At 48.0% G+C, this 14213-nt stretch overlaps 1 protein-coding gene across 11 annotated transcripts in view; it reads left to right on the top strand.

Moving 5' to 3' along the window:
• The window catches only part of LOC149343186 (uncharacterized), a 229454-nt gene that overhangs the window by 162356 nt on the left and 52885 nt on the right, over nt 1-14213 (top strand). For 8 of the 11 annotated variants that reach the window (XM_089545726.1, XM_089545721.1, XM_089545723.1 and 5 more), the window contains 6 exons: nt 4442-4577; nt 5804-6087; nt 8005-9350; nt 10388-10496; nt 11657-11751; nt 12984-13004. In XM_089545726.1, coding sequence (XP_089401852.1) covers nt 4442-4577; nt 5804-6087; nt 8005-9350; nt 10388-10496; nt 11657-11751; nt 12984-13004 — 1991 coding nt within the window. The remainder of the gene's footprint in view (nt 1-4441; nt 4578-5803; nt 6088-8004; nt 9351-10387; nt 10497-11656; nt 11752-12983; nt 13005-14213) is intronic. The other 3 variants (XM_089545724.1, XM_089545722.1, XM_089545718.1) reach the window with 1 other exon arrangement.

Here is a 14213-nt window from a genome sequence, read left to right as displayed (position 1 = left end):
AGGAATCTGCGCCTGACGAGACCTCGCTCCTTTGTCTACTCTGGGGCCAAAAGAGCGATGCGATGCAAGAAGCGATGGGGTCACTGTTTAAAAACCGCGTAGTGTTTTCAGAAAAACCGCATATTCAAAATCGGGATCTGGAGTTTTGTTTCTGAAAGACAGACCCGCACGCTACGTGCAGCCAGTGAGTCCAGGGTGATCGTCACCGAGGTCCCAGTTGCATATCTGAAGCTGCAGTTAGCTGATGGTTCAGTCACAGCTTGCAGCGTCTAGCGCATGCGTCGCAGATAGTTGTGAGATGCGCTTATTCGAAGCGGTGCTTGGTTAAAGTGCCCCGCGAACATCGTGCACGTTTCCCGAGCACTGCCTTGTGTCCGTGCTAGTGGTGCGGAAAGTTCGGTACAGAAAGTTGTTCTCTTATAGTGCTAGTCAAGTATTGTTCCTTTGTGCTCGTCTCGTCTGTCGCGCTGAATTTCAAGATGTGATAGAGCACGGATACTCATTACCGTGTCAGTATACGCGAATGTGTCTCTTGTTCGCAAAAGAAAAGAAAAGAGAACACATCGACTTTTCTCTCTCTCTCTCACATTTACGGCCGCATTCAAAGTGACCTCCACTCTGCAAAGTCGCGCATCGCGTTATCGATATCGCGCGCGCTGTGTGCACTCATGAAGCTTGCGATGATTTGCCTCTTCCAAGGCAGCGCGATGCTTTGAAATCTCTGCAGTGAGCGTAAAAAGTGAACTCACCTTTTCACAGCGTATATTCCTCGATCAGGCTGCCGTCGGCGCTCGCAGTCTTCCCGTAGCCGTCTCTCCTGTTTTTCGCCGAGTGGTCGGCGTCCCCTTGTTCCCGCGCGTGAGTCAGCGCGTGGGGCGGGGACCCGCGCTGGGTTTCGCAACGATCGATGGGCGCCCGATCTCCGCACCCCGGGGCGCGATTTCGGAGTTGAGTGGAGAGAACGGTGGAGGAGGGATGCTGGAGGGTCAGGCACGGTACGACTTTCTGCTGGCTGGGTGTCTCAGCGCATCGTGTTCTGGCGCGCACTGGGTAGGGGAAACTAAAAAGGCCCGCTTCCACAGGACCGGCCGCTTTGCCTGCTGGCGGCGATTCTTCTGGTGGCCCCCCACACACCGGTGGGGATCAGAGATGTTGCGGCGAGAGAGAAATGGCGAGCGGGAAGGGAAGGAGGAATCGGAGGTGCTCTCCTCTGGCCCGTCGTCCGGAACGTCGCGCGCGCCAAAACTAGCGCTGTTTCGGCCCGCTCTCTCTCTCTCTGTCCCCCTCTCCCACTTTTCCTCCTATCAATTCTTACGAAGCTGGCTGGCGTGCCCTCTCTCCCTTGCCGTAAGTGTGACTTGTGGTGCGCGTACGGTACGCTCTAGCGTAAGATGTCCTTTATTCTGATCTTCCCCTCGCCACCCCGCGTCCATCCTTTGACGCCGCTCCGGGCGACCCGGCTTCGATCTTATGCCGCTTCGTTTCATCGTTCATTCAGGGCGCCTGCCTCCTGCCTCGTCCTGGAGGTGCCCCCCACCCCCTTCTCCTCCTACCCAGGCCTCTCCATTCGGAGCCGTTTGAGATGATCAAGCCCCTCCCCCCCCCCCCCCCCCCTCCCCCGGCATCCCCTCTTTCTTTGACGGGTTGCCTCCGCTTCGCTCTTCTTTGTCGCTTTTTATTCTGTTTTCATCCGCTTGTTTTCGTTTTTTTTCTCTCTCCTTTGCTACTTACTACGCATGTTTTGCCGTATACACTGCCTCGTACTCGCTTTGTGGAGCGTACTATACTTTCCCTTCTCCCTTTCTCTTTCATTCGCGTATTGTCTACTCCGACGGCATTGAGATCACCGCGCGCATTGGCCCCCTTTGCGTGTGTGAACTTGCGTTTTACTTTCGCTATTCCATGTTTATTTCTCATTCGTTTTTTATTCCATTCCTTCCTTCACATTCGTGCGTCGGATTACGCCCGCCGTTTAAAAGGCTCAAAAAGGTGCGAATCGCTACATGTGCGAATTTCTGTCGCGACATCGCAGCCCTGAATCCTTTGCCTTCAGTTCTACCGTCGGAATAAGTGGATGGTTTGATTTGGTTTATGGGGTTTAACGTCCCAAAGCAACTCAGGCGAAGTAAAAAGCGCATGGTGGAAGGGAGGAAAGTGTGGTTCGTCGGTGGGTTGGTTTATGGTGTTTAACGTCCCAAAGCGACTCAGGCTATGAAAGACGCCGTAGTGGAGGGCTCCGGAAATTTCGACCACCTGGGGTTCTTTAACGTGCACTGAGATCGCACAGTACACGAGCCTCTAGAATTTCTCCTCCAAAGAAATTCAACCGCTGCGGCCGGGATGTACAGTCTTTGTCAAAAGTTTAGAGCCCAGGGGGTTCACTTCTAAGCTTTATATTGGGACTCCAGGAGCATTCGTGGAAGTCCTACCTATTGCAGGAGGCAATACCAGAAATCTTCTCACGTTGAGGAAATTAGGAGCGCTAGAGATTCATTAAGAGCGACACAGTGTGGCTCAAAAGAAAACCCCTTGGCTCCCAACTTTTGACAAAGGCTGTACATTTTGAGATAGAGGGAGGCCAGGTAAGTGAGGGGCGTCTACCTCGGCAAAAAGTTCCCGAGTTGGTTGTTGGGAGGTAAACGGGAACGAATGGGGGAGGGAGCGGCTCCAACCGACGGCTTGGGGGCCTCCCCGGTGAACGGGTGGCTCGCACGCACGCATCTATGCGCGCGTACCTCGTGAACCGCGGCGGCCGGTAAAAAGAGGAGGGGACGGAGGGCAGTTATTACTACCAGAGGCGGCTGCAGCAGCAGCAGCACCTGGCACGCGCGCACGGCGGCGCGTGGCAGGAGAGGCGGCCGCCCGCGACCGCGCGGCAGTCTCCCTCCGCTGCGCGCGTCTCTCGTCGGAGCCGCCCGACGCGGACGAGGTGCGGAAGGAGAGCGTCGTCTGCCTCGCGTCTCCAGCGGTTCGTTCGTTGCGAGTCGGCGGCTCAGGGGGGACGTTTTGCTTATATATCTGATGTTGGCCGCGGGAAAGGGGGGGGGGGGGGGGGATAAAGTGGGTTTGGTTTAGCTCGTAGGAAGAGGAGGGGGGTCCTAGAGGGGGTGACAGCAGTCGCGTGGCTTCATGGTCGGACAACAACGGCCGCACGCTGTTCTTCACCCTCCCCCTCTGTCCTCCTCCCCTGCGGTGGGGCAGATGGTGCGGCGCGACCGTTTGGGTTTGGCCTGCGCTGCTGGTTGTTGCGGCGGCGGCGACGGTCGGGGAAAAAAATAAATAAAAGGTAGAAAGGAACAGGCCGCACAAAGACACCCGCGCGCGCGCGCGCGCACGAGCATCTGCTTTCTCTCTCCCTCCCTCTCACTGGCTCTGCGAGATCGCGCGTTTGGGTTTCGAAAAGTCCGGAGATGCGTGGAAAGAGAGTTTGGGGGAGAGCGATATTATTCTACATCGCAGCCAGCGCCCGTAGTATAACGAACGTCTGCCTCTCGTAAGCTACCTTTCATTACGGCCCCTCCCCACTATCTTGCTTTTCCGTCGCGGGTTCGCTGTATTTTTTTCCCGCTTTTTTTTTTTTTTTTGGCATGCGTGTGTGTTGCCTGCACGGCGATAATAAGCCGATGAGATATTCCTCGCCTTCGGGTTCTATCGCAGTTGTCTTCACGCATGTTTTTTGTTTGTTTCTGTTCAGCCGTCTGCATCCTTTGTTATATTTTGTGGCTCAGGTTCAACCTAGTGGCTCCTTTCCAGCCGCGTGTATACTGCATTATACAGAAAGAGAGGTGTGGATAGCGTTTCGCGCGCGCTCTCGGTAGATGTGTGGGGGGGCAAATGTTGGCCTGCTGTTTCTAGTGCGTTCATTCCCTTCAGAACTGGGTATAAGGATCATCACACCCATTAATGCTATGGTGTCTATTTTTGCTGTGCACTACTAGTGCATTACTTGATTTTGCTTAATTAATGCATTAAGGTGCTCATCATCACATAGAAAAATGTGTCACTGTTCGTGATAATTTTGGAGTGGCAGCACCATGTCTGCTCATGCTCACACTAGCAATGGGCTTGTTTTCAGTGCAAAGTAGCAAGAATGATGTTATTTTGCAAGTTCATTGCAGTTTGTTGTCTCGTGCCGCTGTGCATCTAATCCATGAAATTTTGTATACTGGTTGCACATGCAGTCTTACTGCATGTGCTAGTAAAATTCTGTGAGGATCAGACACTGCTCTTCAGATATTGCGAGTGAAATGGAACAAATGCTTAAAGTTTATTACATTTTTAAGATTACGTCATTTCTTCTTGTTCACATGTTAATCAGTTATAGTAATTTACTGTCAGTGGGACTTCTGAGCAAGCTGTTTGCTCCAGTTTTTTGGGAGGAACATGAACCTGGAACTAACTTCCTCATTAAGCCCTTTTTTTTTTTCATTTGTGCCAACAGCAACTCACTGGTCAATGGAAGGAAAAATACGCCAATGCATCTAGTTCCACTCCTTCAGAAGATTCATCTGCAGCACCAAAAGAGGATGCAGAGGCATTGCTACACAATCTCAAGAAGCACCTGGAATCAGCTAAAGGTGAGGGGGAGTGTGTTTTGCAACATTTGCACTCTGACTTTCCTCCTGTAGTCTTTATGCCCCCTTTGACATGTTTGTACCTGTAGTCCTTGGGCAACACTATGATGTTGGCTGCATCATCATTGTGAGGAACCGCAACGCATGCTAGCAGCCAGGATATCTTAGAGTTGAAAACAAGCTTACCTACTTAATGATTCCTGGACAAGTTGTCCACACTTCGTTATGGATTCCAAAATTGAATACCGCAATGAATAGACAGATATGTTCTAATAATGCTTTTATAGTTGTGCGCTCAATGCAATTCTTCTCTGTAACTTATCTTGGTCGTTTATATCTGGTAATCAATGAGTTTAGGGAAATTACTTAAGGCAGGATTTGCTGTTGAGGGAATAATTACATGTATCTACCATCTGAATGCAGTTGCATGGCTACTGATAAAACCTGCACAGATATCTTGTATCAGTGCGGTCATGGAAAGTTCGTTATGATTTGAGTCGTAGCTTTTTGGCTTTTTTTTTTGTAGTCAAATGGATACCCGCAAAGTAGATATCCTAATCTGTGTTACTATAGCTTCTATGCACAATGTCATTGCAGTTGCGCTAAATTTAAGAACCAATAGGTAGAACTTGCAACATATGTGTACAGTGCTCCTTATTCGAAGCAGTGTTGCCAGCGTTTATATTATAAAAGCCAGTTTCATGTAAAACTTGCTGCACTTGCATTGCAAAATCAGCGGGAATTTACGGTGCAGTGATTTCACCATGTGTGCTTTTTTGTTGCATGTGTGTTTACTATGGCTGGGTAATGCGCTATGGAAAATGAAAACTTTATTGCTTTACCCATACAGTGAGCATGCTACACCATTCTAGTTGGTTGGTTTATGGGGTTTAACGTCCCGAAGCGACTCAGGATATGAGGGACGCCGTAGTGGAGGGCTCCGGAAATTTCAACCACCTGGGGTTCTTAAACGTGCACTGACATCGCACAGTACACGGGCCTCTAGAATTTCGCCTCCATCTGAATTCGGCCGCCCCGGCCGGGATCGAACCTGCGTCTTTCGGGCCAGCAGCCGAGCGCCGTAACCACTCAGCCACCGCGGCGGGGCTACACCATTCTAGTCAGTGCTTTGCGCAATCTTTGTTCTGCAAGTGTTGACAGCAGGTCTCGAGCTTTGCAAACTGGGAGCTCAGTTTTTCTTTTCCGAATCTGGTGCCTTCCTTGTGCAGAGGCAGAGCAGCTGGTTCTGTCCTTCCACCGGCTGAGTGAGGAGCTCCGGACAGGTCTGCAGTCCCAGCTGGAGCTGCTGCTGGACACCTACCGGGAGCTGTGCGACAAGATGGACACCGCGTCAGCCCTGGAGCGTTACCGGGGCCTCTGTGAGCAGCTGTGCTCGGGTGCCCCTGCCGACCCGGCCTCCCTGCAGCACCAGCAGAACCTGCAGCTGAAGGCCCTGCGAGCCAGCCTGGAGGAGCAGCACTCGCAGGAGAAGACGGCACTCCTCTCAGAGCAGGTGCGTGCCCTGCAATGCACCACCCGGTGGTCGTAAAGCAAAAGGGTTGCGTACCGGAACAGTCTTTCAGAAACGTCACTTCGTGGCACACATTTCCTGCAAGAGCAATTCGTAGGAAGCCGCACTTCCTGTGTCAGTCTAGGTGTGATTTCATATAAGCATTGGGGAACTTTGCAATTTCCCAGTAGTTCCTTAGGTTTCGGAAAAAAATGGGATAGTTGCCTTTCTGTCAGCCGTGAATTCTCTCATCTTACCCATGTCAAAGGTACACAAGCTGCTGTAAAATAGAACCTGTTCATTATGCCCGGGGAAGGGCTAAGTCACAGCATTTTCGCCAGAATACAGCACCATAAACTTGGGATGTTTGGAAATTTCATTTGTTTGAGTTAGGCCAAGCTGCTTTAAGAATGTCGTCCGAAGTTGTTTTAGGGAGCAGTCCTAGCCGATCCTTTACATTGTAAAAGGCATTTTCTTACACCATTTAGTCAAGTGTTCTAGGAAGTATGTAGTTTTTATCAAAGCCTAGTCAATGCACACTATAAACTAGCCCTCTCCTTGAACTGTAAACTAAATTTTCGGTGTAGAAAAAAAAAAATAGAACATTTATCACCGGGTACATTTTCTCGTGAGCATGCCAGAGCTCAATAAAAAATTATATTTGTGGGATTGAAGAGCAAAATGTGCACAACCACTTGGTGAGCACTAGCTCCCCTTACTCAGCAGCACTGTCTCGTAGCGCCTGCATTGAAAGATGTATGTTACGTAGCCTAATTGCAGCACTTAAAAGAGGTGTCAAGATTACTGGTGTATTTTGTGTAAGAGATGTTCATTATTGCAGACCAGTTTTTTTTTTTCACCCTCTGGTTGCGGTCATGAACGCAGCTTATAGTACTATCAACAGTAGTACAGTAGACTCCCTTTAAGACGACCTTGAAGTGACCAGAAAATTTGTTGTCATATCAGAAGTTCGTCTTAACAGAGGTTCCCCTAGAAATTATATGTGAACACGCTAGGTGTTTACTTGTACATGTGCAGCGACGGGCCATCCGCTGGCATTCTGGCAGCGCACCCCTCTCTAGTCGTCGCTATAGGCCTAGCATGCTTCGCATCGAACCTGCAGTGGACAGTGCTTTAGAACTAGCCACTACCTAGCATAATATGTCTAATGCTGTTACCAATACGTTATAAATAGGGTAATCTGATTGAAATTAGGTTATAGCTGGTTTCTACGCCATCGGCAAAGAAGGCAGAGTCGTCGTTAGGGTTTTCTTAGTTAGGTTGGCTTCACCGCATGGCAGTAATGTGGCGCAGAAAATGAGTATGAGAGACTGAAGGCCACCCTCAAGCACATCACACATTCAGCTCATCACACGGTTTCACAGCGTTAGCACTGCCAGGAAGTGCCCAAGGCCGACAGCCAATCAGCATCCATGCACGAAAAGTGATTGAAGAGCACCTTTAGCAGAAAATCCACTTGCAAGAGTGCAGTGCACCTTGAATATATTGAATGAACGGTGAATTTGGAGTTTCATATAGAACGCGAATTTCCTATAGTTTTACATGGGATTTTCCAGGGGATAAACTGTGTTTGCGATATAACTATTAATGTGGAATATCCGGGTTCGATATATGCAGGCTCGACTATATATGTTACATGAAAACAATGAATAAAATAGCCTTTCAGAGAGAGGATAATTGCAAATAGAGAGCTTATTGTGCTATGCATTAAGTAAGCTGAACACTGAGGGCATGAAAAAAAAGCTCGCATTATCCTACTTGAAAACAACTTTCGTCTAGTTCTCTACTGGTCTAGCCACTGTGTTTGAAATCTAAAGTTTTTTATACAGCTAAGTAGTTTTTTGCATGCTGTCACAGCTGTAAGCATCTGTGTGCTAGGAGCGATTATCATATCTGCAGGTGGTTCGCACCAAGGAATTGCTAAGCAAACATCGGGCCGAAGTGGAGCAGCTGGAGAGGGCAGCGGAAGCAAGGCTGGCTGATGAGCGGCGGCGTCTGACAGAGGAGCTGGACGTTCTGCGTCGCAGTCTCTGGGAAAAAGAGCAAGCTCTTAGCCAAGCTGTCGATGAAAGGGAAGCTAAGGCCTCGGCCGAAATGGCAGCGCTCATCGACAAACACGGCACCGAGGTCCGGAGGCTCTCCTCTGCCCTTGAGGAAGAACAACGGAAGGCAGAGTCGCTCCGTAACGCACTCGATTCCCTCAAGCGAGAAAGGGACGAAATCGTAGAACTCGCAGAGGGCATTGCAGAGGCCGGTTCAAACAGGGCAGCAGACCCAAGCACCATGATTCGGCGACTAGCTGAGGAGAACGCAACTTTGCGCCAAGAGGCTGAGTCTGCGAAGGCTGAGCATGAGCGTGAACTCGCAGAGGAGGAGGCAAGGTTCCAGGAGGCTGAAGCCGAGCACAAGAAGGACATCGAAGAACTGCTTGCAAACCAGGAGCAGTACCAGGAGGAGCTGAAGCTGAAGGATGAAGAGCTGCTCCTGCTGAAGCACCAGGTGGAGCAGTACGCCGACTCGCTCGGCTCGCTGCGGCTCGAGTATGACCAAGAGCTGGAGAGTGTCGAGCGGAGGTTGGAGGCTAAGCACGCCGCCGAGGTCGAGGCACTCAAGTCTGAGCACCGGGCCAACATCGACGTGCTGAGGGAGAGCCTGCACCGAGAGCTGCAGGATGTTAAGGCTGGCTACGATGAGCAGCAGCAGAAGTTGCGAAGGAGCTTTGAGATGGAGCGCAACCTGGTAGCGAACTCGCAGAAAGCGCAGTACGAGCTTGCACTTGAGGCCCTGAGGAAGAACCATGGCGCGCAACTAGAGAAGCTGAAGGAACAGCACGCGAGCGCTGTAGAGGAGCTCGAGAGGGAGAAGGCCCAGTTGGAACAGCGCATGGAGGAGGAGAGGGCGTTGGCCACGAGAGACCTGAAGCTCAAGCTGGAGGCTCACTACTTGGAAATTGTGGAGACTGTGAAGGTGGAGTGTGCTGCTAGAGTTAAGCAGTTGCAAGAAGAGATAGGGAGGTTGCAGACAGAGGTCAGCTCGTTGCGCCAACAAGCGAATAGGCAGCCCGTTGAGGAGGAAGAACTTGCTCCCACAAAGGCCAGTCAGTCTGAGGCAGCAGTCCATGCAAATTCGGCATCCTTAGACAGTTTAGATGGCAAACACCCAGAGCAAAAAGAGGATGGAGAAGAAACGATCTGTGAAGGCTCAGAAATGAAGCAGCAAGCAACGGGCGCTGCTGCAGAAGACAGGTAAATTCCTTCTTTCATTTTGTTATGCAATTCCGCTGCAGTAGTTGGAAAACTTGCATACGCCCTGGGCACTCTCAGGGTTTGAGTTCCCTTCTAGCATTGAGAAAATGTTTCATGTGTGCTTTAAGAGTGGCACCGAAGTTTTAATACTGACTGTTCGTAGTTTATAGTATCCATCACTTTCTGACGTCTTCTCTCATCTTGAGATCCTTCAATGTCAACCTCTGGCTCTGTTTGGTCTCAGATGCTGTTGCACCAATAAATGCCATTAATCGTTATTTAAAGCTGACAGCCCTGAGTTGACTGTTCGGAGATGCACTCTTACTAGTTGTCGTCATTGTTAAATCCCTTAATTATCCGGTTTTTTGCTCTCTTTAATACCTTAGTGGCACTTGTAGCACTTAGCTGTAATCCAGATTTTGTTTGTGTTGAAACTTTGTGCCATGTCATGGCTTTAACTGCCAGAAAGTGTCTGCTGTATATTGCCGGGGGATTCTGTCGGAAGCATACTTCGTGTATCAGTAGTGTTATTTTTGTGTATGCTAGTCCTTTTAAGGGCTTCTGGAAATATGCTTCCCACTGATCTTTTGCTGCTGTTGAAACCTTGGGAAGCTCCTTTCCCAGTATAAATGTGATGTGCAAAGCTGCCAAGATTTCAAGAAACAGAAAAAAAAACAAAAACAGATGGTGCCTCTTAGCAGCGTGAAAATTATTTCCCTACACCTGCGCATAATGCCATCGTTTTAGTGCTGCTGCAGCAAGCCTCTTTCAAGCTGATATTGAGCCTGCAAAGCATGTCATAGTTATCAAACTTCGTTTGGTAAGGTGAGTATGTTACTTGGGAATAATGTGTCAAAAATGGCCTCACACACATAATTTTCTAGTTCCTGTAGCACATATATCATAGAACATTGATAAATGCCTCATTTGGTATCATGAGCACACCAGTTCGTGGTGGGTTTGAGCTTTTGGTCAGCAGAAGCATGTGTCATCATTTCTGCATACCTTTTTTTTGTGTGTTCTGTGTCTCCCACCAGCGCCAGAGACGCATCAGTGGAGTGGTCAGACATTTCTGTGGAGGACCTCATCTATGAGCGGTCGGAACTGGTGAAACAGCTGAGGAGCTTGAGCGCAACAGTGGACAGGGTACGGAACCTGCATGTGTTCCCTCAGAACCTCATTCTTGAGGTTGTTTCTTGAAATGCGGGCGATTGCTCTAAGCAGGAAGGCCATACAAAGCAATAAAATGTTGGTCAGCAAGTCTTTTTCGTAGGTGATCTTCCAGAGAAAGAGCGAGAGCCAAAATTTTTGTCCCATTCTCGTTTCAAAGAGCCTGGGAAAAGAGATCAGTCAACTTTTTTACCAACTGGTAGCCATACTGTGTTGCTGAAAAGTGTTTCCCTCTCAAAGATCATTTGAAAAAGTGAAGTGACAGCTACAATAAAATGCTGCTTTCTGTTACTTCCTTCCTTTGATGCCCATCATGTCTAGCTTCAGTGGGAACTTAAGAACATGCCTGCTTGTATCAAAACCTTTTTTTGCCTTGTAGAAACCGTCAGCTTTTCATGCTGCTTAATTGCAATCCCTCCCAGCTGCCATAGAATGTTCTTGCTGTCAGTCACACATAGATTTGAGCAGTGGCAGTGGGTTTCAAACTGCTATGTCACCATAGAAACCATGACGTCATCAGCGCTGCCTCTAAAGAGTGCATATAGCTTTTTGTTTTGAGTGGGTGGGTACCCCGTAAAACCTTTACAGGGCCCTGGACCACCCCATTAAGGTCGTCAAGTTATCACACTCCGTTGAGTGGACTGCGTTACCGCCATGGACATCTCAGCCAAGTTACATGGTCGTAAAAAGTGCATAGCTATAGCAAACTGAGTGCAAAAGTAAGCAAGCTGGGTGATGCTTCGTAGGAGAGAGAATTCAGGAAGAGAAGAAAACAAAAAGCTAAATGCTCTGAATTTTTTCCATCCTGTTGCGCATTTAGGAATAATTTGGGAAGGCATCACTCATAAGGCGTTGCAGAATCTTTACGGTGTTTCTTGTTATTGAGGCTTGATGGAAAATCAAGAAGCATGATTTATTTTGCCCAGATGGTCATGAGGACACTGCTAGACGCAATCAATTTAATGGGGGAGCTGTTAAGGAATCGGGGATCTCATTAAGTTACATGTAGGGTGCTCTACTCTTTTCATTTTGCTTAATTGTTTGTCTAACGCATAGGCTTCATGCTTGTGCCCATGGCAGCCAGGAGGGGGGTAAGGTGATGAACTTTGATGCAGAGGTTTTGTACTTGCCCCCAGCTCCAAGCTGAAAAAGAGGACATGCAAGAGCAGCTTCGGAAAGCGCACGAGGAACTCGCCTCAAAGGAGATCAGAGCCACTTCACGCTCACCAAGGTATTCCCCTGCACCCAGCGTCTGTGCATGTGGCCCTTCCCTTCTTCCTCTTCCTCCTCTCCACCGTCTGTTTTATTTGATCATTCAGTTTTCTGACTAACCGTGGTTCTGCCACTCACCAGTTGGGTTGTGGATAAACCATCCACACTTCCGGTCTTCTGTTTTTTGTTGTTGTTTTTTCTGTCCTGGTTTAGACATGGGTTAAGGTTTTCTTGTTGTTCGTTTTGTTGCTAAGCTGATTCCCTAACAGTAGCTTGACCTGTTTGTAAAATTTAAGGTTGCTTACAAAGGCTTCAGAACTTGAGGATCATAACACTTTGCTTAGAAGAAACACCAGGTACTTGTATTTGTAGTGGGCTCTAGATAGAGGTGAGCTTCACGTTTGAAATTTCGATACGAGCATAACTCAAAGCTGGCTGAATTGTGATCAGGTTTTCAAGTAGCTGAGGGTGTCTGTTATTTGCATTCTAGTTAAGCAAATCAGCTCTCGTCAAGAGGATTTGGAAAGATTGAAGATTGAAAGCACTCCATTAGTAAATCTCTCGTGGTAGTTTTTGGTCGGTTGACGAGGGATGAAACTAGTGCAGGTAGTTTACGAGCATTTACAAGAAAAGTTGGGGTCAGAAAATCGTTCTCTACAATCTGGTTCATTGATAATGTAAATGCTTTATCAGATTTTGAGTGACACATTTAGTGCCTTGTCTGTGCTAGGGGCAGACAGTTCATTTCAGGGAAATGGCTCACAACATATAAATTGAGTTGAATTTGTTTTCTCTCTCTCTCCCTCTCTTTGATATGACTGATTTTTCAGTGCTTCCAGGATAGGAGGAATGCATTTTAGGAGCAGGATTTAAAAGATGGAAGCAAAACGTAATATTATGAGTCATTTGTGAGTAACTAGGCACAGACAATGCACATCCTTTATTATCAGTTAAGGGAGAAAGAATATAGGTCTCATAGAATATGCTCGGCATGTTGTAACAGAAAAGCACTATGTGAAAAAAATGAAGTGCACTTTTTATGAGGAAAACGAGTGCAGTGCATATATGCATTGCCTAGTCACTCACTCAGTGGTAGCAAAGCAGATTTGTTGTGCCTCAGTCTACTTCAGCTTTCACACCCTGCACCCCTGTGGCATGAATCTGAAGCCCTGCACACATTGCCATTGCACCGAACAGTGCCTTATATAGGAAGGTAACATGCCTTTTTACCTGTTGTGTTCATTCACACAGTAAGGCCCTGCTACTGAAAATGTGAGTACAGTTCTCTTATGCTTGTGCACAGCTTATAGCTTCTCTCCCCTTATGTTCTGTACACGTGCCACTCTGCTTTAGGTGCAATTGCCTCATGAGAATGGCCCGCTCTCTTATTTATGGCCTGGCATACTCGGTTGCCTTCTTTTTTTTGAGTTAGCTACAAAAACAAACATTATAAGGACTTGAACAGGAAAGAGAACACAATGCTGCTTTCTTGGCAAGGTCCTGCAACTTTACTTCGACTATTTTAATGTAATTGTGCCCATAAAAATTTGCTCTCTCTATGCTGGATTAATGCTAGACTGCATTTTTCAGTCTGGTTCGTAAGCTAATATGTTGTTTATTTTTACTGCCCTGATTCATCTGGCAGAACTGGAAGCTAGCTCTTGTCTGTGGGCCTTGGAATTAAATCATGAACTCAGTGAGTTGCATGGGAAAATGCTGCTATTGGGAAGAGACAAAGCAGGTACTGCAGAGAGCAAGCACAGAGTGGCTAGTTCCGTCTCTGCCCAGTAAATGGTGACAGCAGACAGGATGGCAAAGTATTTGCAACAGATGCACTTGCAACTGATGCACTTTGGTAAACAGTGGCGAACGGAGTAGACTAAAAAATGGAATCTCTATACAAGACTTGGCACTAAGCAGGAAAGGCGTCTCGGGGAAGTATTTTTTAGGTGTTGTTCGAGGAAGATGCACATCCCTGTACAGTCTTTGTCAAAAGTTTAGAGCCCAGAGGGTTTGCTTCTAAGCCTTGCAGTGGGACTCCTGTAACATTCGTGGTAGTCCTACCTATTGGAGGAGGCAAGACCAGAAATCTTCTTACCTTCATCAAATTTGGAGCACTGGTGATGCATTACGAACCAGACAGTGCGCTTCAGAAGCAAACCCCCTGGGCTCCAAACTTTTGACAAAGGCTGTACATTAAGAAGTGCAGTACCAAGGTTTCTTAAAAAGGCAAGGTCCATTGTAAGGTATAATATGGAAAGTCAGTTGCTTACACACAGGAGAGGACACGCCTTTCGTTTGAGAGTTTCATCTGAGATGAAAAGCAACTGTCTGCAATTCATTTATTCTCGGCAGCGCTATGGTATTATGAACAGATTTCAGAGATGGCAGAGAGATGCGTGTGCCTAGCACTAGTGCCTGAAACGTGAAGTTTGGTACATAAATAGTATATGCAGGTGTAGACTTCATTAACACATAGTA

The sequence above is a fragment of the Amblyomma mixtum genome, chromosome 5, assembly GCF_055824585.1.
Source record: "Amblyomma mixtum isolate Tamu chromosome 5, ASM5582458v1, whole genome shotgun sequence".
Classification (NCBI taxonomy): Eukaryota; Metazoa; Arthropoda; class Arachnida; order Ixodida; family Ixodidae; genus Amblyomma; species Amblyomma mixtum.
This window is presented reverse-complemented; position numbering and strand designations above follow the sequence as displayed.